This window comes from Petaurus breviceps, unplaced genomic scaffold (genome assembly GCF_028583685.1).
Source record: "Petaurus breviceps papuanus isolate PSGF00001 unplaced genomic scaffold, PetGlider_PUasm1.0 90825, whole genome shotgun sequence".
Taxonomy (NCBI): domain Eukaryota; kingdom Metazoa; phylum Chordata; class Mammalia; order Diprotodontia; family Petauridae; genus Petaurus; species Petaurus breviceps.
Genome location: NW_027187353.1, coordinates 21,918,538 through 21,940,653, shown reverse-complemented (window position 1 = coordinate 21,940,653; position 22,116 = coordinate 21,918,538). Strand labels below are relative to the sequence as shown.

Sequence of the window (22,116 nt, the reverse complement as noted above, 5' to 3'; positions counted from 1 at the left end):
TGGCTATGTCGGATCAGGAGTAAAGAGGAAGAGGGGAAGATCTGCAGCACCCGAAAAGGGAGACAGCTAAAAGAAAGATGGGTCAAGCTTCTATCGATGCTTGCTCCAAGGTGGAGGTGGGGCTGCAGCAGGCTGTACCAAGAGGCTGGAATAGCATCCTAGAGGGAGACCCAAGGAACTTTCATTCAATGTCACCGAATGCAACCCAGGGGAGGAAACATTCAGCTTGGGGGATGGTCACCAAGTGGTAGGGCCATGATTTCTGAAACCAGGGGTCTTCCTGCCGGGTCATACTGCCTCCCACCAAAAAGAAGGCCTGAGATGTCCCGTAAGAGTTAGTCGTTTATTCTAGAAGTAGCGGCAGTGGGAACGGGCTCTAAGATGGCTCGGTGGAGAGAGCCTTGGGTCTGGAGTCAGGAAGGTTCATCCTCCCAAGTTCTAATCCAGCCTCAGACGCTTACTAACTGGGACCCTGGCCAAGTCACTCCACACGGGTTGCGTCAGTTTCCTCATCTGTAAAACGAGATGGATTAGAAAACGGCAAACCCCGGCAGTGTCTTGGCCAAGAGAACCCCCGCTGGGGTCCTGAAGAGCCGGTCACGCTGAGCAACAACAGGAAGCCAGGGACGGTTTGGGGGAACCGGGGAACCTCAGAGCTGCGGAGGGAGGCAGATGGCGCGGCCCCGCCGCACATGCGTGCACCTTCGGCCTCCTCCTCCCGACCTGGGTGGGGGCTGCGCGCTCAGGTGTCCGCCTCCTGAGCGGTCAGGGGCGAGTCTGACCGAGCCCCTGCCCCCACGACGCGCTGCCCCCAGCCTCAGTTTCCTCTCCTGTAAAGTTAGGGGCTGGACCCCCGGGTGAGCGAGGTCCCCTCGGGTTCGGGCATTCCACGACCTCAGGGCGGGTCCCCGGATTGCCCAGCCTCCGCGGCCTCCTTCCCTGGAGCAGCCTCGCCCCCTTCCGGCGCCCTGCTCCCTCTTGGCCACACCCTCAGCCCCCCCCCGGCCCCTCCTCCTGCTGTCCCCCCCGGCCCCTCCCCAAGCTCTCCCTCCCGGCCCCTCCCCCAACTGTCAGCTGCAGCCCTGGGCGGAGCCTAAGCCGCTCAAGTTTATTTAATAGCTACATTTGCACCGTGTTTTCAAGTCATACGAAATTTATTAGGAGCCTACTAGCCGCAGGGAAGACCGGGATGTCGAGGCAGTCGAGGGTCACCGTAAGAAGGGAGGACTGCACTTGGCTGACCCCAGAGCGCACGCGCGGAAGCCGATCTCGGCTCCTCCTCCGGCACTTCCGGGGGACGGAGTCCTCACGTGGGCGCGGGGAGTGTGCCTCCGCTTCCTGTTTCCGGCCTCTACGGAAGTGACGTTGCCGGCTCTCTGCTTCCTTTCCACGCGGTTGTCGGTTACGAAGTAAGCTCGGGTTGGAGGATTATGCCGGGTAAGCTTCTGTCAGAGGCCGAAGTCGAGTCGCAGGCGTCCATGGAGGCGATGGAGCGGAAGCACAAGCAGAAGGTGCGGTCGGGGGGCAGGGGCGTTCGGGCTGGGGCGGGGGGAGGGAGGTATTGAGGTGGGGGCTTCCCGGCGCCGACTCCACGTGCTGCCCTGGGCTCCGCGCTCAGGGGCTCCTGACGGCTCTGAACCTCAGTTTACCTATAGCGACCGGGACCCCCGGCCGGAAGGGACCTCCGGCAGCCGCCCCCCAACTGCATCCCACACATGAGGACCCTGAGGGCCAGGGAGGGGAAGGGTCTCGGATCACGGGATCCCGGGCGGACCTGGGGACCGTGTTTCAGCGGAGGAAGCTGTGTCTAAGCGGGTCCTGGCGGTGCGGGGCTTCCTGGGGTGCCGGCTGTTAGCAACCCCCGCAGGCCCCCCCAGGGCTATTAGGGCCGGAGTCGGCGCCCCGCGAGTGCTAGCACGTGCTCGGGCTGCCCGGGGGATGCCCCACGTCCTGGTGCCGGCTTGGAACCGCTGCCCAATGGGTGGCCGTCCTGGGGTCTGGGGCGGGGCCTGGGGAGGGTCCGGACTGGTAGATGGAGCGCCTCGTAGTCACTTGCTTGCCTTTAATCTCTTAACTAGCCTCTGGGGATGCAAAGAAAAAGCAGAAATTGACAATACGCAGAGCACTTACTAAGAGCTTGTTATGCCCAGGAGTTGTCCTGTGTGCTGGGGACACAAATATATGGAAATAAAAAGACTTTAATTGTAATGGGAAGGGCCACAGATAAAGGGGAGCCTGGTACCTTTGTTTAGGAACAGCTGGATTTTCCCTAGAAGGTGAGTTAAGTAAGGACATCGAGTTATACCCACTTAAAACAATGCCATGACTTTGTTGGCCTGCAGATAATGCTCAGAGATCACGATTATTGCCTAAAGGATTGTCCATTTCTTTTTTCTTTTTTTTTAAGCAATCGGGGTTAAGTAACTTGCTCAAGGTTACACGGCCAGTTATTTCTGGGTGTGGTGCTGAGTATCTGAGCCCAGATTTGATCCAGGTCATCCCGACACTGGAGCTGGTGCTCTTACTCGCTGAGCCACCTGGCCGCCCCTAGGATTGTCCATTTCTTACTGTAGAATTTTAAATTTGTGAAATAAAATTCCTTTAAAACAGTGTTTCAAGTTGCTTGTGATTAGGGCACCTTGGTGTGCCTGTTGGCATCCCAGGAACAGTGACTAGTGCTGAAATGATAGGGGGGGTAGAGTATGTTTGTTTGTTTGTTTTTTAAGCAACCGGGGTTAAGTAACTTGCTCAAGGTTACATGGCCAGTTATTTCTGGGTGTGGTGTTGAGTATCTGAGCCCGGATTTGATCCAGGTCATCCCAACATTGGAGCTGGTGCTCTTACTTGCTGAGCCACCTGGCCGCCCCTCGGGTAGAGTATGTTGCAGAAAAATTTATATATATTAAGATTTAGAAATTTAGGACCAGTGTTTGATCCTTTTTTCTTTTTTTTTTTTTGGAGGGCAGGTGGGATTAAGTGGCTTGCCCAAGGTCACACAGCTAGTAAGTTTTAAGTATCTGAGGCTGGATTTGAACTCAGGTCCTCCTGACTCTAGGGCCGGTGCTCTATTCACTGTGCCACCTAGTCTCCCCGTGATCCATTTTTCTGCATAGATTATGAACTGGATAGGATAGTTTGAATACTACTTAACTGAAAATTCTGTGGTTTTGCTCTAGTCGGGAGTGCAGAGCACTTTTCTGTACATCACCTGGTTTATCCCTCAGGTATCCAGGTAAAGTAGGTGTGGGGGGTAGATATATATTATAGGCCTCTTTCAGTATAAAACAGTGTTGTGGCATCAAATTGTCACAATTGAAACAATCTCTTTCAAGATCAATTACCAATGTCAATGACTTTTCTTCCTACCAAACTCAACATTAGTGGTGTGTCTGAGCAGTGGAGTTCACCTGTTAGCTCAAACAGATCTGTGAGACAAACTTGATTTACTTGAAATATAATCTCCAAATCTCAACAAAGTAATAGAAAAATGGGACTGACAAATTTTGTTTTCCAGCATTTCCCAGCATTCTCCTGGATGGAGGGGGGTAAAGAATAGTGAAATGCCCCTGCTGAGCTTTCTCTCCCACTCTTTTCTTTGTTGCTCCTCAGAAGAGAGGCTTGAGAAAGGGTAGACAGCTGGTGGTCCTGGGCCTGGAGTGGGGAAAGACCTGAGTTTAAATGTGGCTTCAGGTATTTATTAGCTCTGTGACCCTAGGTGAGTCACTTCACCCTCTTTGCCTCAGTTTCCTCATCTGCAAAATGAGCTGCAGAAGGAAATGGCAAACCACTCCAGTATCTCTGCCAAGAAAACCCCAAATGGGATTGCAGAGAGTCAGACACAACCGAAATGACGAAACATCAAAAAAGAATTGCTAAAGGAGGGGAGGGTAGCATGGTTCAGTGGGGATGTCCCTGAGCTTGGAGTTGGTGTGCCTGAATTTAAATTCTGTAACATTGGGGAAGTGATATAACTTACTCCCATCTTCAATTGACTCATTCCAGATGGTCTCTTGCTTTTCTTTCAGTTTTTCACCTAGGAGTCTAACTAGATTGGTCAGGTGCAGTTAATTTTCTTTGCTATGTTTAGTAGTTAATGAAGATATTTGTTAGTTAAGAAAATAAGTAAATTTTGGGCTTAATATGTGTTTTTTTGTGTATTTATCTTTGAATTTTGCAGAAAGATAAGAAAGAGAAATCAAAAAATGAGAAACTGGAAAAGAAGGGCAAGGTAGAGATTGAGGAACTTGGTTCCCCTAAGCCTAAGAAGATTAAAAGGGAGGATCTTCCAGAAGAAGTCATTTCTCCAAAGCCCAAAAAGGTCAAGAAGAAAGAACAGCTCCCAGAAAATGAGGAAGATGCTTCCCCAAAACGCAAAAAGGCCAAAAAGAGCAAGGAGGGGTCTGTGGAGGAGCCCAGAAGACTGAAAGAGAAGGAGAACGCCTCCAACAATGAGGTCTGCTCTAAGGCCAAAAACGGCAAAGGGAAAGAAGAGCTTTCTGAGAAACCCAAGAAGGCCAAGAGGAAGGAGGGAGAGGTAAATGGAGACACGGGAGAGAAAAGACCAAAGGTGCACACGGTATCGGTGGGTAACGGACTGCCCCACTCCAAGCATGCATCTGATTCTGATTCAGAGGAGACATCCAGTGAAGAAAGTGACAGCGAGGCTGAGCAGGTGACCAAGCAGGATGGCGGTGACTTATTGGTTGTCTTTTTTTAATTGTTGGCTCCAGTGAATAGATTTCTACTCCAGATGTGGGCTGAACAGAGGAGAGGCCATGGAGCCCAATATTCTGGATATTGTAGTGTATGTTACTGCAGCCTAAGAGGAAGCCTGTCCCTTCTCTTCCCCCTTGACACCCTAGCCCTCTTAATTGTAAGTGGAAGGGAGCTGTTCCAAATGTGAACTAATCCCACCATCTCTCTGTGGGTGTGCTGGGTTTTGTTGTCTCAAAACCAGGTCTCTTAAAGTGGAGGTTTTCCTCCTCGATTTGATAGCCCTTAACCTGGAAGGAAGAGCAGGGCTATCAATAGGGGGGAAGCCTCGACTGTGCCCAGTCAGAAGTTGAGGGGGAAGACGATTACAGCAAATGGACTTTGTGAGCTAGAAAAGCCCTTCTGGGTGCCGTGACAAAGCTGAGAGTCTGGGCCAGCTTGGGCCTGGGGGTCTCCACACGTTGCCCTGCTCCCCAGTTGGTGTAGCCTGGAACCTTCACTGGAGCTCTTTTTGGGGAGAACAATGGTTGTAAAAAAAGGGACCGAGTAGGTGTTTTTAAGATTGTTGTGCTGTTGCTTAGCTATGTATTTTTGGTTTCTGCTTTAAGATCAAATTAATTTATATGCTTAATATGTGTTCATTTAGGAAAATGATCTTCATAAAGGAGTAGAAAGCCATGCTCTTAGTTCTAAAGGATTAAAGTCCAAGTTGCAAGCTGGACTGACAAAACAGTTTAAAGGAGAAGATGATGAAGATGATGATGAAGAGGAGGAAGAGTTGGAAAAACCCAAAAAAGATGAAAAAAAGGAAAAGGAGAAAGATTCAGAGTCTGAAGACACTGAGGTACGTCTGGACTGGACGTTCTATGGACTTGCTACATTTCAGGCATTTTCTAGGAGTAGAGTTTAGATGTAGAGAATTAATCTCTGAGTTTCTGATTCATGTTCCCCCTTTTCCCCCAGCTCTCTTGTACCCTAGTCCAGCCTTCATAGTCCTAGAGCTGGGGTTCTTAACCTTGAATTTGTGAAGTTGGGTGGGGAAAAATATAACATCTTTGTTTTCATTAACCTTTAACTAAAATTGGGCATTTCCTTTAGTCACTTAGAGGACAGTTTTGGACAGGCCCATTGGGGCCATGTCATGGGACATGTTATGGAAAAACCCTGGATGGTGTTAGTCACTAAGGTTTGGTGGGGTCTTTAGGAGACTGTCCCGCACTTGTGTTTGGTCAAGTCCTTGAATCCCTTTGTGCCTTGGTGACTGACTGCAGAGGCCTTACCTTTAAAGGAAGCATGTCTGGAAGGTAGAAGGATGCCTGCCAAACATCGGGTTTTTGAGAAAGTGTTTTGGGGCAGTTTCCGTTGCCAGTTATTTAGTTTGCAAGTTTGTGATCATATGCTCAAGGCACTTGAGTGTCTGCTTATTGCTTCTGGGATCTAATTCAGACTCCTTTGATGGTGATTCCCAGCTGTCTTCCCATGGACTTGTTGAGCTGCACATTATTCCCCTGCCCTGCCTGTGCTCCTCAGTCCAGCCAGACTGGCCTGTCGGAATGCTCATCCACAAACGTGTCTCCTGCCTTCTAGGTGTTTTGGGCCAAGCTGCCTCCCCATGGCTTCAGGGACCTCATGCCCTCTGCCCCAAGGGCCCCCTGGGCTCTTTCACCACTCAGCTCAAGTACGAGCTTTGCTGGCCATGTGTGTGTCTGTGTGTGTGTGCGTGTGCATGCGTATGTGTGTCTGTGTGTTGCTCTAGAAATGTCCTATTTTTCTTTTGTTAAGAGGATGCACAGTCCCAATTTCTCCCACTTCAGACAATAAAGCACAGTCTGTGTGTCTCGTGGCCTAAATGAAGTCTGTCTTAAAGGAATTCCCTTCTTGAGCTTTGTTTCTCGGGCACGGCCTATGTTATTGGTACAGGAAGCAATTGATTTCATTGATGCTGCTTCTGAAGTGCTTTTTAATTTAATAGGAGTTAACTGCAGAGCAGAAAGAGGGAGCTTTCTCTAATTTCCCCATCTCTGAAGAGACGATTCAACTTCTCAAAGGTAATTTTGTTAGTCACTAAATTAGTATCTGGTTGGGAAAGAGATTGTCTCTGTTGATGAGATGGTCTCTTTTTTTTGAGGTGCTATGTATGGTAAGAATGTGGGTAGGGTAAGGTCCCTTAAAATCCCAGGTATTCTAATTAAGGATGTAATCATTTTTGGGTATCTTTCATTTGGGAGTACCTGTTTCAGTAGTCCTTAGGTAGTAGAAAATGTCACATATAGTGGAGGCGTGTTACAGAGGCCAATTCCCTTCCCCTCCCCAGGCCTCGGTTCTCCTTATCTGTAAAATGAGAACTTGACTAGGTGACTTCTAAATCTGGGGTCCTCCTAAAATAGCTGTGAAGCCCCTCCTGCACCCACAAAATTGGGGAGTGGGAAAAACAAGTTAATGCATTTGTTGCTGGTAGAGTTGCAAAGTCGTCAAAGGTCTTGGGAGAACAGTCTAGGCAACAGAAGTCACCCAAATAAGTCAGCCGGCCTTGTTAAGCTCTTTCTATGTGCCGGGCCCTAAGCTAAGCCCCGGAAATACAAATCCATGCAGAAATACGGTTTCTTTTCTTGGGAGCAGACAGTCTAACGTGGAGATAAGACATCAAAGGAAGCAGGAAACCTGGGAGAGGAAGAAATGGCCTTATTGTTTGCTTCAGCATTTCTACCCTGTGTGTGTGTGTGTGTTTTTGTTTTTAAACGAAGGAAAACAAGCTCCCTGTTCCTAGGTTTTCATGGCAATTTTCTAATTCCCCAGAAGGGCCCAGAGCAGAGTGTCCATTCACTGTGGAAATGAAAGAGGAGAAGGCCCTGAGGAGGTCTCAGGCCAGCAGGACTCTGAGGGGCCTGGGGGAAGGGTCGGCAGAGTGAGGGCATGTGCAGCTCTCGACTTAAGCCTGCAGCTCCTCGTTTGGATATCTCCATGGGTTTAGATCGCTGCTCATTCACTCTGCCCGACTCTCCTAAGTTCACCACCATTGTTAAGAAGGCAGGTTTCCTTGGGGGAGGGGGCATTAATATTCATTAATATTCAGCTTAATGATTTTGAAAGAAAGAACTCACATGCTTGCCATTTACCAGAAGTGTAGGTGGCATGCTGAAGGCGCAGCTCCTGGTAGGTGGCTCTGTGGTATTGCAATGTCATTTTAAAAATTAATTGGCTTCTTTCCCAGCCCGAGGGGTGACCTACCTGTTTCCTATACAAGCGAAGACGTTTCATCATGTGTCTAGTGGGAAGGACTTAATAGCCCAGGCCCGAACAGGGACGGGGAAGACATTCTCCTTTGCCATTCCCTTAATTGAAAAACTTCAGGGAGACTCTCAGCCCCGAGGAAGAGGCCGTGCACCAAAGGTAACCATAGCACAGCGGCCCACAGAGGCTTGCTTCCTGCCATCAACCTTGTCCGGGGCAATTTTTGGTTGTTGTTAATGGGAACCCTCTTGAAAATCCCCATTTCTGTGCAGTAAATGCTCAAAAAAAGATGAACATAAGAGATATTGTAGGAGCATGACCCCCTGCGGTCATCAAGCATGGGCTAGTCACCACTCTGGGGAGAGAGAACTCGGGCCTCCTTGTGGCTGTCAGGAGCCTCACATCTGCGGGTCCAGCTGTTTCTTTGCTTCAGGGACCTCGTGGGCCTGGCAGAGATGGAGAGAAAGAACATCACTAGAAGGCCCAGAGGAGGGGGTGTGAGAGCGGCCAGTGGGCAGGAAGTCACGCCAAGGGCTTCAGCAGCGGCCTGACATCCCACAATCTTTGCCCTTGAGCCACTGCTCTGATTTCCTAGCAGCTTGGTGGCTCAGCTCTGGCCCTAGGGTCAGGCAGACCTAAGTTCAAATCCAGCCTCAGCAACTTAGTTGCTGTGTGACCCTGGGGAAGTCACAGAACCACCGTTTGCTTCAGTCTCCTAGTCTGTAGATGGGGATAATAGCAGCAGGGCTGTTGTGATAGCCACATGAAAGAATATTTGTAAAGTGCTCAGCACTGTAGCTGGCCCGCTGTAGGTGCTTAATAAGGGCTTATTCCCTTCCCCTTTTCCCCTCCTTGGGTTCATGGTGTCCGACTCCCTGGCTGGGGTGGGGGGGAACCTTACTGCCACAGAAGAGAGCAGGCGTTTTGGCTAATTGGATCCTGTTGAGGTTTCTGGTTATTGGGCACAGTTGTCACATTTGGGCTCAAGTCTGAATTTTCTTGCCTAGATACTGGTCCTGGCCCCAACACGGGAGCTGTCTATCCAAGTGAGCAAAGACTTCAGTGATATCACCAAGAAGTTGACAGTGGCTTGTTTCTATGGCGGAACACCCTATAACGGCCAGAGTGTGTACAAACGAGGGGGGTGAGGGGAGAAGGAGGTGGCTCTCCTGGTCTCCTGCAGTGTGGGGGATGGGCCCAGAGTCTAAAGGAGCCTACTCACAGCACCCTCCTGGGGGTTACTTGACAGTTGATCTCATTCGGAGAGGAATCGATATCTTGGTGGGCACTCCAGGGCGCATCAAAGACCATCTGCAGAATGGCCGGCTTGACCTCACCAAGGTGCAGCACGTCGTGCTGGATGAAGTGGACCAGATGCTGGACATGGGCTTTGCTGAGCAGGTGGAAGAAATCTTAACTGTAGCATATAAGAAAGGTAAGTGAGGACTAATAACCTCAGGGTACTGTTATCATGGATAGATGATGATGGGGGCAGTGCTGGAAAAGGCAGCCCAGCAGCCAGGTCAGGGAGGAAAGGGAGCCGCCTCTCCCTAGAACGAGGAGGCTTCTTGTCAGCCCCACATGACCTGAGACATAAATGGTGGGTGCCCATGTTCCTTGTTTGTGTGGGTGTCGTGGTGTGGGGTCTGCCTTCCCTCTCAGCCTCATTTCCCTAATCTTTAAAAAAAGAGAGAGATTGGACTGGGTCGTTTCTGAGGCATCTTCTCGCTCTTTTATTCAACCTGGCCTGAGTAGCCCCAAGAGGACTGTAACATTGGTTAGGGGTTACCTGCCTGCTTTCCTTCTTAGTGTGCTGAGTTAAGAGTTGTGTCAGGCCTTCCTCACGTAGTGGTGAAGCCTCATGCAGGCTTTAAGGAAAGGCAGGGGTCTGAGTCTCCACCATGGAATCACTTGGGATTCTTTCCTTTTTCAGTCTTGTAGAGTAATGCGATTTTGTTTTTAAGATTCAGAAGACAACCCCCAGACATTGCTTTTTTCTGCTACTTGTCCTCACTGGGTGTATGATGTTGCTAAGAAATACATGAAGTCTTCTTACGAGCAAGTTGACCTCATTGGAAAGAAGACACAGAAGGCTGCCGTCACTGTGGAAGTGAGTGATGGGGGCTCTTCTCTTTGCCTTGTTAGTGTTAGAAGTGACAAGAATGGACTTTGGCCAAGGCTGCATACAAAACCACTCTTGAAAACAGAAATAGAAAGGTCTTCTTTTCTTTTTTCGGGTTCCAGACTCTGAAGGCCTTGAAGTTCTTAGTGTTAGATTTAAATTTCAGAATCTTTATTGCATAATTCTCTGTGACTTCTCTGCTGCATGTGGTTCTTCCTTGCCTTGGTTACCGTGTTGTACACGTTACCTAGTGGTTATTAAAGGCAACTAGAAATCATAGCCTCTTGGAATACATTCATCCATGGAGATTGGAGATACAGGCTCTTGTCACGATTGCGGAGAGAAGAGACCAGAAAGGGTGGTCAGGCAAACCCTAAGGGAGTTATGGACATGATGGTGCTTCCATCTGTCTTTAGCTCTGACTTAGAGGGGGCTGGGATGTTTTGGGGCAAGGGGTGCAAGTGTTCCCCTAGTGGCATCTGTGTTGTCCTGACTGACAGTTCACATAGACAAAGGGCTTTATAGCATCTTTCTCAGTTCCCATGATGACCCTGGGAGGTTGGAGCTAAGGCCTGTAGGCATCACGATCCCAGTTTACAGATGAGGAAACTGAGGAGGTAGCCTTTATAGAATGCTATCTTAAGGTTTAAAAAGAGAAAAAGAAAAGGGAAGTGGGAGAAAATTGAACTAGGCCTTAGCTCAGCAGGTTTTAAAAACATGAGGAGGCCTCAGACAGAGCTTGCCATAACTTTCCTTTGCCCAAATCAGTCTGTTTTGCCCTGATACTCTAAATCTACATGTGCTGATGGTTCTGGGGGAGGCCTTGGATGGCCTTTTCAGGTGCCAATCACGCTAGCTGCTGTCCATCTCCCCACAGCAGTGTGCATCTCCTCATCCAGTTGGCTGCCAGAAGGGGCATTGGACCTGCCCTCTGCTGTCAGGGGGCTCCTGGGGCTTCAGGCTGCCTCTCGTCTTGTTTCCCAGCATCCACTTCTTTCATAGCAGGAGTGCGTGGGAAGCTTAGACGTTTTAACCTGGGGGCTGGAAGCTTGCATTTTGGATTTGATAACTTCATTTCGATCATTAGGGGTCCATAGGCTTCCTCAGACTGCCATGGGGGCGCAGGACACAGACAGGCCTAAGAACGCCAGCCCCAGCTGCTCCCTTCTTCCCTCCCATTTTCTTAGTGGGTCCTGTAATTTGATGGCCTAAGGGTACCATCCAGTTTGGTTCCGCACAAAGAAAGTTTTTTTCTTCTTCAAGAGCTGGGAGTAGCAATCACCAGTCATCAAATCATTCATGTAGCATTCATTAAGTACCAACTGTATGCCACAGTAAATGTGGGGGGTACAAAGAGTGACATAAGACAGTCAGGCCCTTGTGTTCTCAGTCTAAAGAATGTCAAGCCCCTCAGCTCCCTGTGACTGGCTTCCCCAGACAAGGCATTGATCACCTTTTTCTTCTCCAAGCATCTGGCCATCAATTGCCACTGGTCTCAGAGGGCAGCAGTCATTGGTGACGTCATCCAGGTCTACAGTGGGAGTCATGGGCGGACCATTATCTTCTGTGAGACCAAGAAGGAGGCTCAGGAGCTCTCCCTGAATGAATCAATAAAGCAGGTAGGCAGTGACCCCTGGCCTGGGAAGTGCAGAGGAGTGCCCATTCCTACCTAGGAAATGACTGAGGAGGAGTGGGCTGCTACAGAAGTGTCCCTTTAGGGCCCCTGAGGGGCGGCTGCTTTGTTTCCATTCCCACCCAGCAACATGGTGGGTGTTGGGAATGCTGTGAGGACACTCCCCACACAGAGCAGACACTGTTCTTCATGGGATCCTATGTCAGAGATAGAGGGGGCCCTACAGCGAGATCAGAGCCACAGGACTTTCCAGGCCATAGGCTCTTCCCATTCCACTGATGTCCTTGTCAAAGTGCTCTGACTGAGTGTAGGGTTACCAGTGGCCATTGGGTAATAGATGTGCCAGGGAACTTAAATGCATTTTTCTCTTTGTAGTTTTCAGACAGAAATTGTGATGATCCAGCTACTTTGGGGCTCCATGTAAAACTCCGCTCTTTAGAGCAGTTTCACAATTTAAGTCCTTTGGTTCCTTACTCAGACCTACTTGTTGCTTTATTAGGACGCCCAGTCATTGCATGGAGATATTCCACAGAAACAAAGGGAAATCACCCTTCAGGGTTTCCGGAATGGTAAATTTGGTGTCCTGGTGGCAACCAATGTGGCGGCTCGGGGCTTGGACATCCCCGAGGTGGACTTGGTTATACAGAGTTCTCCTCCAAAGGTAAGGGAAGCATTGTCTTCTTCCTTTCTTCTTTGGCTGATTGTAAAATAGAGACTTTCAGGCTTTGCTTTTCCGAATTTGGCAAACACCAATAAGCCTGAACATTCCTGTGTACAAAGAGAAAAGAGAGGAATGGATGTGAAATGGAATCATGGTCATTAAGTAGATCATAGAATTGCCAGGCTCACATTCTGTCCTTGTCTGTCTTCCCTCTGAACTTTCTTCTGTCATTATTTTACAGATTTGGTGCTTTTTTCTTTTTTCACTAGTTCTGTCCCCCCTTCCTTCTCCCCAAAAAGACTCCCCTTGGAACACCCAAGCACAATTAAGCAAAATGGGTCTGTGCCCTGCTCACCCCCAGATGCCTGTGTTGTGCCCCGCAGTCCATCTCCTCTCTGGGAGGAGGTGGGGAGAAGCTGGCCTCACGGGTCTGCCGCAGTCAGGGGTGGGCATCTAGTAGATGTAGAAATTGTAGAAATGATTCTCTTTACTCTGCATCAGGTCAGGCCGGTTTTTCCAGGTTTTTTGGGATCTTCCCCCTTTCTTCATTGTTTACCATGTAGTCATATTCCATTTGTTAAGCCATTCCCCAAATGATGAGCACATCTTTCGTTTCCATTTGCTGCCATGAAGTTTTTTGTAGCCATCAGGACTTTCTTTCCTTTGATCTCTTTTGGGGCATATGCCTCGTAGTGGTAAGGCTGGAGTAAGGTGGCATGCACAGTCACAGTTGGGCGGCTTGGGAGGCATTTCCAGATTGTTTTCCAGAATAGATGGACCCGTTCAACGGCTTCACAGACAGTGTTAATTTGCCCAGCCTTCCACAGCACTGCCAACAGCTGTTCTTTTTCTTTCTTTTTTTGTCTTTGCCAGTCTGATAGTTGTGTGGTAAAAACTCAAGAGTTTTAATTTGCAATTTTCTGGTTATTAGTGATTGTTGCACTTTTTCCATATTGCTGTTGATAGCTTGCTTTTCTTTTCAGAACTACTTGTTAATATTCTTTCACCATTCACCCTCTGGAAAAGAAAACTCTTGTGGTTATACAGGATACATATGCAGGTGCTACATGAGGCTTCTGGGACACCCTGTCTTTTTAAATCTGTTCTCTATATGCCTTGGAAATGAGCCTTCTGCTAGAGAAAATCATTGCAAAGATTTTCCTGGTTAACTGTTTACCTTATTTTAAACTGCATTGATTTTGTTTGTAAAAACCATTCAATTTTATAAAATAAGAATTGTCCGTTTTCTGTGTCCTATGACTCTCTAATGATTCTTTGTCAGGAACTTTTCCCCCATCCATCTTTGTGAGAGGCAGTTCTTTGTTCCTCTAATTCGTTTATAACGTGACCTTTTATATCTTGGTCATGTTTCTCTTTGGTATGTGGTGTAAGACCTGGTCTCAACCCAGTCTCTCCAAGACCGATTTCTAATTTTATCCATCAGTTTTGCCAAACACTGAGTCCTTGTTCCTTGAGAATTGGCTCTGCCTTGGTTAATTTTTAAAAGCACAGTGCACACACCCTTGCAAGTCTGGAGGTTTACTTTGACATGATATAAACAGCTATATGAGTTAATACATCAATAGCCCTAAAATAATCACATATAAATTCTTTTGATTTATAGCTCTAAGAAATGTTTGCTTTTATTTTCTTTGATAGAAAATAGGGTCATTAAAACTCTCAAGTGACTATAAGGGTTTTGGTAAAACAGTTTGCTTATTCATGCTGTTGGGATCACCTAATTAAGATGCCATCTTCTCTTCATCCGCTGGTTCTCTGTGATCTGTTGCTTGGAGATTTTTCCCTTTTTCCCAAATGTCAGTTTTCCATTTTATCGCCTTAGGATGTGGAGTCCTACATTCACCGTTCAGGGCGGACGGGTCGAGCTGGACGGACTGGGATCTGCATTTGCTTTTATCAGAAGAAGGAGCAGCACCAGTTAGCACAGGTGGAGAGGCAGGCGGTGAGTGCACATGCCTCTGGCGGACTGCTGGGCATCACAGTAGCCCCAGGGGTGGAAGCCCCACTTGTTTACAGGGCATCGATCCAGCCCTTGGGCACCCGGGTCAGCCTCCTCCACCCTCCAGCCCTCGCGCAGGGTCACTAAAAGCTGGTGATTATGTGAACGAATGGTGACTTTTTGTGCCATCCTGTGTTCTGGAGCCAGTTGAGAGAACCTTTGTTGTTCATTTTGCCAGCAGTTCGGGCATTCAAATTCACAGCTACGAAGTGGCCATCTTCACTGCTGGGAAGATATTTTCTGGGGTGGGTTGGTGGTGGGCACAGTTTGATATTTCCCTGGGTTAAGAACCATGTGTCTTGTGGGAAACCATGGAGACAGGGCCGTTCTCATTGCAACCCTGCTCCTTTGGGTGATGTTCACAGTTGAGAGAACGCTAATGCTGTGTCTATTCTGATTCGATATCTCGTAGGGGATCACATTCAAACGTGTGGGTGTTCCCAGTGCTTCTGAAATAATTAAAGCCTCCAGCAAAGATGCCATCAGGTGTGTATGGGCCAAGGCGGGTGTTTGTTTGCCTAAGGGTCACACAGCTCTTGGTTGTCTGGAGGGGATTTTGCCTCTAATAATCTTTGGTATAAGGGGGACTATTTGGTGCTGGGGAATTTGGGGAAAGGAGTGATGTTTTTGCAAAGGCATGAATAAAAGTGATTAGATGGAGGAGAAACCAAGGGGCATCTGGAAGGTGAGAATTATCACCTAAGATGGGTCCCATTCTGCTGACAGAGTTAGGTCACCCCAGGAACCGTCCGCCCTGTGTGGGTCTCACTCACTTCATGAGGAGGCACAGAGTGGCTGCCTCAGGTCCTTGGTCATTTGGCAGGTGAAGTCTAGCTGAGCCCTTGAGCCAGGAAACAGTGAGGGAATATCCTGGGGGGTGGGAGGGTCACCCGAGGTACTGTCAGGCAGGAGTCCTCTATGCCATCTGTATAGATACTTTTCTGTATCTGTGTCTCTGTGACCTCCTCAGGCCTTGCCAGGGGGTGATAGCCAAAAATAAGCTACCATTTTACTGTCATTATGTTTTGAGTTCCATGTTGAAATCAAGATAGCTCATGGAAGGTTCATTTGTTAGATTAGCGTCCTTAATGCTCACTTAACAATTACTTCATAGTTCAGCAGGGAGTTTGTGACAGTGGGGCAGAGAGATGGTGGGGCACAGTTGGGGTTTGGAGATGCTCTCACAGGGCAGGAAAGAGGAGAGCTGTGAATAAGGAGGTGGGAGAGGCCTGTGATGGACCGGGCTCGTCCATGTGCAGTCCTGGCCTGAGCAGATTCCTGAGGCCTCTTCAGTGTGAGACTCTCTATGGATGGATGTATTTATGAATGGCCAAGGACACACAGCTCACCAGGTGTGCCAGCTGGTGGTGCCAGCTCTTTCCCCTTTCTAGGACTGCTGACAAGGGTAGTGCTGTCCATGAGGGTGCAGTGGCCTCACGTTGAAGTCTGTGTTTAGCCTGGGCATACTGCAGTTGTGTTATCCAGCCACTCCTGGGATAAAAAGTGGGATTGCTTTAGTTTCAAGTATTCTCTAGAGGCTGCATACTGGGGTGGGGCAAAGAGATAAGTCTTGGAAATCAGCAGAGCCTCCCGCCAACAGGAGTTCCTAGTTGTGTGAACATGGGCTGGGAATCAGGCCCTTAGTTTCCTCATCTCTAAATGGGGACAAGAGTAATCACACCTGACCTGATGTTGTGCTCCGGCCCAGAGGAGGTGAAATGTATGAAGGCCATTGTAGATATCACAGCGCAAGACAAATACCAACTGCTGATGACTCTAGGTCTTTGCCTTAAAATTTTTCTTATGGTGCTGACTGAAAATCGTCTGCTCTTGGTGCCTTCCTAGGTTTCTGGATTCAGTGCCACCTGCAGCCATCAACAACTTCAGACAGACAGCTCAGAAACTGATTGATGAGAAGGGGGCCGTGGAAGCCTTGGCTGCAGCATTAGCCCACATCTCGGGGGCCACCACCGTTGAGCAGAGATCCTTAATCAACTCCGATGTGGTGAGCTGCCATGCTCGTGGGTGGAGGGGCGGGGTAGGGCCTGGTCCACATTCTTGTCTCCTGTGGTTTCTGTCTTGCTTCTGTTCCTTACATGAACATTAAACCACTTGTGTGCATTTCTTTGAAAAAAGGTGCCTATAATTCAGTCTCTCCTTAAACAGTCTCTTGTTAAAGGAAGGCTTCGGTTTTTAGGGAGAAATACTGTCTTCTTTTCTGCCCTTGGGAATGGGACAGTGGCAGCCTCTTCAGGTGCCTCATGTTTCTGGTTGGTTTCCCCTGCCCAGGGCTTCGTGACAATGGTCTTGCAGTGCTCCATAGAGATGCACAACATTGGCTATGCCTGGAGAGGATTGAAAGAACAGCTTGGGGAAGAGATCGATGACAAAGTGACCCGGATGACCTTCCTCAAGGGGAAAATGGTAAGGCTGGAACAGCTGGCAGCGTGGGCCTCTGGATGGGGGCAGTAGGGTAGGAGACCTTCCCTTCTGTGGACAGATGCAGGTCAAGGTCCCAGGAAAGAGCAAAGTGGGTGAGTGTGCCTTCATCCCCAGTGTCTGCCCAGCAGTGGCCATGGCACCCAGGAACTGGGAAACCAGTGCTTGTGGGTACATTGATCGGAACATGCAGTGAATGGGACATTTACCCAGAGAAAGCCACCTGACTAGGATGGGCACAAGGGAGCGAGGGGGTGAGGGGAAGGCTGGGGGTGTCCTGCTTGGGTGGATACATTCTGTGGACATTCAGAACTGAGATCGAAACTGAAGGTTTTTCTGTGGGCTTGAGTTTAGAGCAACATTTAACCGCTTTGTGCCAAGATGAATTTTGTGACCTGAAGGATCTTATCCGGAAAAGTGATTTAATTCCTTTTCAGCTTTTCATAGGAAGCTAGATTTCCATGATAAAACTAGACTATGATAGTTTTGTCTTCCTGATTTTGTTGACATGAGCACCTATGGATGCCACTGTGTCCACACCCATCATTTTACAGATGAGGAGGTGCCTGATGTCTTCAAGGTGCTGTCAGAGCTGTGTTTTGAACTCGAGGTTCTTGACTGCACCCATCATTTTTCTAGTGTACCAAGCGTTCTGTTGATGCAGATTACAAGCCTCCCTCCCCTCTTTCATCCCTCTCAGTCCTTAAATTCTCCACGCTCTGGAGTCTGTCCTGTACCTCCTTGAGTGTCTTGAGGACCTAGGCGTAGCTCACTGCACCCTAGGCTTGCTTCCTCTCCTGATCATTCTTGTTCTCCTTGGTGTCTTTAACACGAGTTAATGGGACAGCAGGGCATTTCTCCCTACCCCAGACTTTCTCATGCAATCCTGATCGGGTGCAAGATTCCCTTCCCATGGTACAGTCCAAGCTCACTGTGTTATGGCAGCTCACACTCTTGTGATGGGCTTTGGAGAGCAACTCCACATTAGAAACTGTTCCTGTGTGTTCCACATGTGTGGCTGTATTCTGGATGACAAATCTCCCTTCTTCAGTCTATGGCATGCGGATGATGACATCTGGACCATGCCTGGCTGAGCAGAGACACTCTCTGAGGTCACCCAACCTTGTCAGGACTGAGGGATCCCTTTGTGAAACTCTTCACCTTGTTCCTTCCTTTTTAGGGCGTTTGTTTTGATGTCCCTGCTGCAGAAGTAAAGACATTCCAGGTATTCTCATCTGTCATAGTGTGGGTGAGATAGAGCGAGCCTCTGGGTCCAGCAAGTGGCTTGGAAAAAGGAACGTAGGGTCCTTTTCCACAGTAGGGGGAGGGCAGTTTCCCATCATGCTTCAGTGATCAGGGCAATCATTATGGGTACTCATAAAGTGCCCAGAGCATTTAGCATTCAAGGAAGTCACCTTGGAGTTTGCATGGCTTGTAGAGGTTGGTGTTCTTTGGGAGGATGGGAGATGCCTACTTTCCTTCAGATGGGTGTCTGGACAGAGTGAATTAGGACGAACGAACCTTGTGTTCCCTAGGAACAATGGCAGGATTCGAGGCGCTGGCAGCTCTCTGTGGCCACCGAGAGACCTGAACTGGAGCAACAGCCCGATGAAGGCAGAGGCTTCTCTAGTTTCCGCAACCAGAGGCAGGGAGGCGGCGGCCGTGGTGGTGGTCGAGGGAGCGGCCGAGGAGGTGGCCGGGGTGGCCGTGGAGGTGGCGGCTTCAGCCGGAATGACAAATTTCAGAATAGAGGTCAGAAGCGAAGTTTTCAGAGAGCATTTTCTCATCGTTAAGATGAGCAGGACAGGATTAAGTTTGGAGAGACAGCACTGCCCTCCCCAGTGACTTTTTTATAAACTCTTAGGCCTGCTTCCTACTTTCCTTCTGCTGCTCATCACCCCAGCTGATCTTTGGGGCAGCTCACAGCAAGGGATTAGGCTCACTGTGTCGAGGCCGGTCCCAATTCAAAGTGATGTTCGCCATCCTTTCATTTGTCCACCATGTCTTCAGAAGCTTTTCTTTGGGAAGAGCATATCAGTGCACGTGTTCTCATTCTGAGATTCGTGTCAGTGGATTGCTTTCAATTAAGTCTGTTTTCTACCCAGGCTCTGCCCTCATTGAAAGATAGTTATAGTATCTCTGGGTAGTGTTTTTACCCTGAGGACGAGCGCCCGGCGCACCCAAGCTTGGAGGATCTTTTTTGCATAGCCAAAGATTTGTTTTTGCAACAGATATTCCCAGTCCACCAGCTGAATGAATTCTCCTGAGGAGCCATCAGCTAAGTGTTAATACTGGCAAGCATTGGGCATCAGCTTCTTCTAGAGCCTGGGTCCTGCTGACGATGCCATGGGTTTGATGTCTCACAAAGAACATGTTTTTTGTGCATCGAATGCTATTTTGGTGCTTGCAAAATAAATCACAGGCATTCTTCTCAGTGACATGGGACCCAGGTGTCTTTAACCAGGTTCTGTCAGATCTTCCTTTATGGTAGAAGAAAAACTAGCAAATTTGACAAAAGGCATCTGTCAGAATCTAGTCGTGAGAAGATAAATTTCATGCCCATTCCCAGGTGGAAAGGAAGGAAGGCAGATGTTTGTCTGCTCGCTTTGAACTCTTCATTTGGGAAATATTATTTATTTTGGAGAAATTAAAGAAAAATCTTGATTTGCTAAGCAGATGAAATATTAGATAACATTTTTCAATTATGAGAGAAAATTCAAAACCACCACTTAGGGAGGTATAAAACTTGATGAAGTGATGACTGGCCAGCAGGTTCTATTAGTAATAGGAAAAAGATTAGGTTCATTCTCATTGTGTACATTTCCATAGCCCTATAATGTTATAGAATATGTACATTTGATTTTTTATTCCACAAACCTTTATTAAGCACCTACTGTGTGCTAGAGGTTCTGTGCTGGAAGTTGTTCTGAGGACTCTCTTGATGTGCAGCAGACATGACTGATTGGGACTGTACTCCTGCTTTGTAGAGTATCTTTAGAGGCTCTGTTGATGGTCTGGGTCATGTCCATTCCTCCCTCATAACGGCGTTTCTTGGCTGGGTTCCCATCCCTTCTCTGGGTGCCTTATGTGGCCCCACAATCACCACTCTAAGCCCTGGGGTTTCCTGCTTGTTACTGGTGGTGTGGGGCTTGCAAACCCTTGTCTCAGTGTGAGGGCCGTCCAGGCATTTATGAAGCCCTTGTAGTGTGTCTAGCACTGTATTGCCCCCCAGTTTGATGGCTCTTCTTTGGCTCCCAAACCTCAGGTCACCCCAGCTAGATTTAGTGGAGAGTACACTGCTTTTGCAGTCAGAAGATGTGGGTTTGATCCCAGCCCTGCTGCTTACTAGTTGAGTGAGTGACCTTGGGTGAGAGATGGGCCAATTGCTCTCCAAGGCTGCCCTGGACTCCTGTGACTTTGGTGACCCCTGTTTCTCATTTGGCTCCTGAAGCTCCAGCTCATTGGACACCCCTCTCCCCCAACCCTGTTAGTGCAGAAACAAAAGGCCAATTGAGCAAGTATTTTCATGGCCAGATGAATCACCACTTATTGATGTTCTTAGAAATCCTTTGAACTCCTTTCCATTCTGGTTCCTAATGTACCCCTCATTCCACCCTCCTGTCATCCCAGGATGTTCCTCTGGGAAGACTGGAGATCCAGCTTTTATTGTTTCAGATGATGAAGGGGGTTCACCTCCTTTTGAGTATTTGGCAGGACTTCTGGCCCTGAGTCAACCCTCTTCAGTGCAGGGTTCTCAGCATTTCACACCTTTCCTTTTAACTGGGTCTATCTTGGTGGGGAGAGGTTTTCACTACAGTTCATGAGGTGCACCCCATTACTGTAATTTAGCGATTGACAATGGGCAAGCCTTTGGTGGGCAGCCAGCAGCATTGGGAGGTATCCTTAAAGGAGTGGTTTGTGGGCATAGCCATTGTGCTTTGTAATCAAAGAAAGCTTCTGTAAGAGAACAAAAGAAAAATTTAGTTCTGAATATAAAAGCTAGTATGAGGGGCATTTAAACTTTTCAAGAACTAGACTTTCAAGGGAAAATGCTAATGTTCATTACAAAATGCTGGGGGAAGATGTGTTTTCCCTGAAACTAGATTTGTGCTAATATATTACATTCATTAGTATTTAAAATATGAGTTCTAAAGGTTTTGTTGGGCTGGCCTGGGGACCTCACCACCATTTATAACATAGTGTTTTGAGTTCCAAATGTTTTTTACAAATGAATTTTCAGAATACAATGTGGTTATAAATTGGGAACTGTTAACAGATTATTAAAGGTAAATATTTTCTAAGATGTCTTATGCGTTAATAAAAACTTAAGTTTCCCTATGCCTGTGCCGACTTTCCGTGTCCTGCAGACGCCTGAAAGGTGGGGGGTGATTATTAACAAAATCATTTGCTGGGGAGATTGCCTGTTACTCCATTGGGCATCCACCCTGTAATATTGGATAGGGCAGAAATTGTTCCCATTTTATGGAGGCAAAGCCTCAGGCTGTGCTTCTGAGTAGGAGAAGCCCCTTGAAGCACAGTCTAGTGGACATATGCCAGGGGCCGAATTACTCCAAGGCTTCTCCTGGTGTTAGTGGAATTTAGCTCTAGATTTGGGGCTCAAAGACTGGTGATTAATCCCTCTGCTCAGTCCACATCCCAAACACGTTCTATTGCCCTGTGGGGCTCCCGAGGCCCTCTGCCCCCCACCCCCGGCTTAGGACAGGGGGCCCAGCGGGGGACTGGCCGTAGGGAGCACCCACCCCCGCTCCGGGCACCCTGCAGGCCCGCCTGGTGCGCTCGCCGGGCTCTGGGCAGCTGCCTCCGCCTCCACTTCCCCGGAATGCTTTCCGGCTGCCTTTCAGCGCTGCGGGGGGTTCGTGCACACACTGTACAAGGGCAGCTCGGCCACGGTGTATAGACAAGGAGAGCCGAGTTCGAATCTGCCCCAGACAGGAGCTTGCCCCCCAAAGCAGGGCACGCTGTTGTGGCCGGCTTTGGAGGGCAGCGCCACATCAGAAGCGGCTGGATTCTGGACCACAAGCCCTAGAGCGCTACATAAATACCAGCTACACAGTGCCTGGCACACAGCAAGCCCTTAATAAGTGCTTGCTGACGGACTACAAACGTGTAACTGCAGGATCATAAGCTCATGGCCATCTCCACCGCCGCCCCGCCCGCTCCCTCAGGACGGAGCCTGGCACTCGGCTGGCGCCCAGTGAGCGTGCGCAGACAGAATCCGATCCCGAGGCCCCTCCTTCCCCGGGCCGCCGGCAGTCACGTGGGGGGAAGGCGGGGGC

General features: G+C 48.8%; 1 protein-coding gene across 1 annotated transcript; it reads left to right on the top strand.

The window, feature by feature from the left end:
* Positions 1–1,319: 1,319 nt before the first annotated feature.
* On the top strand, positions 1,320–21,155 carry DDX21 (DExD-box helicase 21). Its single transcript, XM_069071475.1, has 16 exons — positions 1,320–1,511; positions 4,178–4,672; positions 5,360–5,557; positions 6,686–6,761; positions 7,925–8,103; positions 8,952–9,069; positions 9,194–9,379; positions 9,909–10,054; positions 11,536–11,685; positions 12,199–12,360; positions 14,204–14,323; positions 14,793–14,866; positions 16,226–16,385; positions 16,670–16,804; positions 18,000–18,044; positions 18,355–21,155. Exons 1-16 carry the CDS (start codon positions 1,431–1,433, stop codon positions 18,610–18,612), a joined length of 2,583 nt encoding a protein of 860 aa, XP_068927576.1. The 5' UTR covers positions 1,320–1,430; the 3' UTR covers positions 18,613–21,155.
* Positions 21,156–22,116: the final 961 nt, after the last annotated feature.

What these genes read in the sequence shown, in the direction of transcription:
- DDX21 (XM_069071475.1), top strand. Translation starts at nt 1,431, where the DNA reads ATGCCGGGTAAGCTTCTGTCAGAGGCCGAAGTCGAGTCGCAGGCGTCC. An exon ending in AACACCCTATAACGGCCAGA is followed by an intron (nt 9,070 to 9,193) that starts GTGTGTACAAAC and finishes GTTACTTGACAG; the next exon opens with TTGATCTCATTCGGAGAGGA. An exon ending in CCTTCCTCAAGGGGAAAATG is followed by an intron (nt 16,805 to 17,999) that starts GTAAGGCTGGAA and finishes CTTCCTTTTTAG; the next exon opens with GGCGTTTGTTTTGATGTCCC.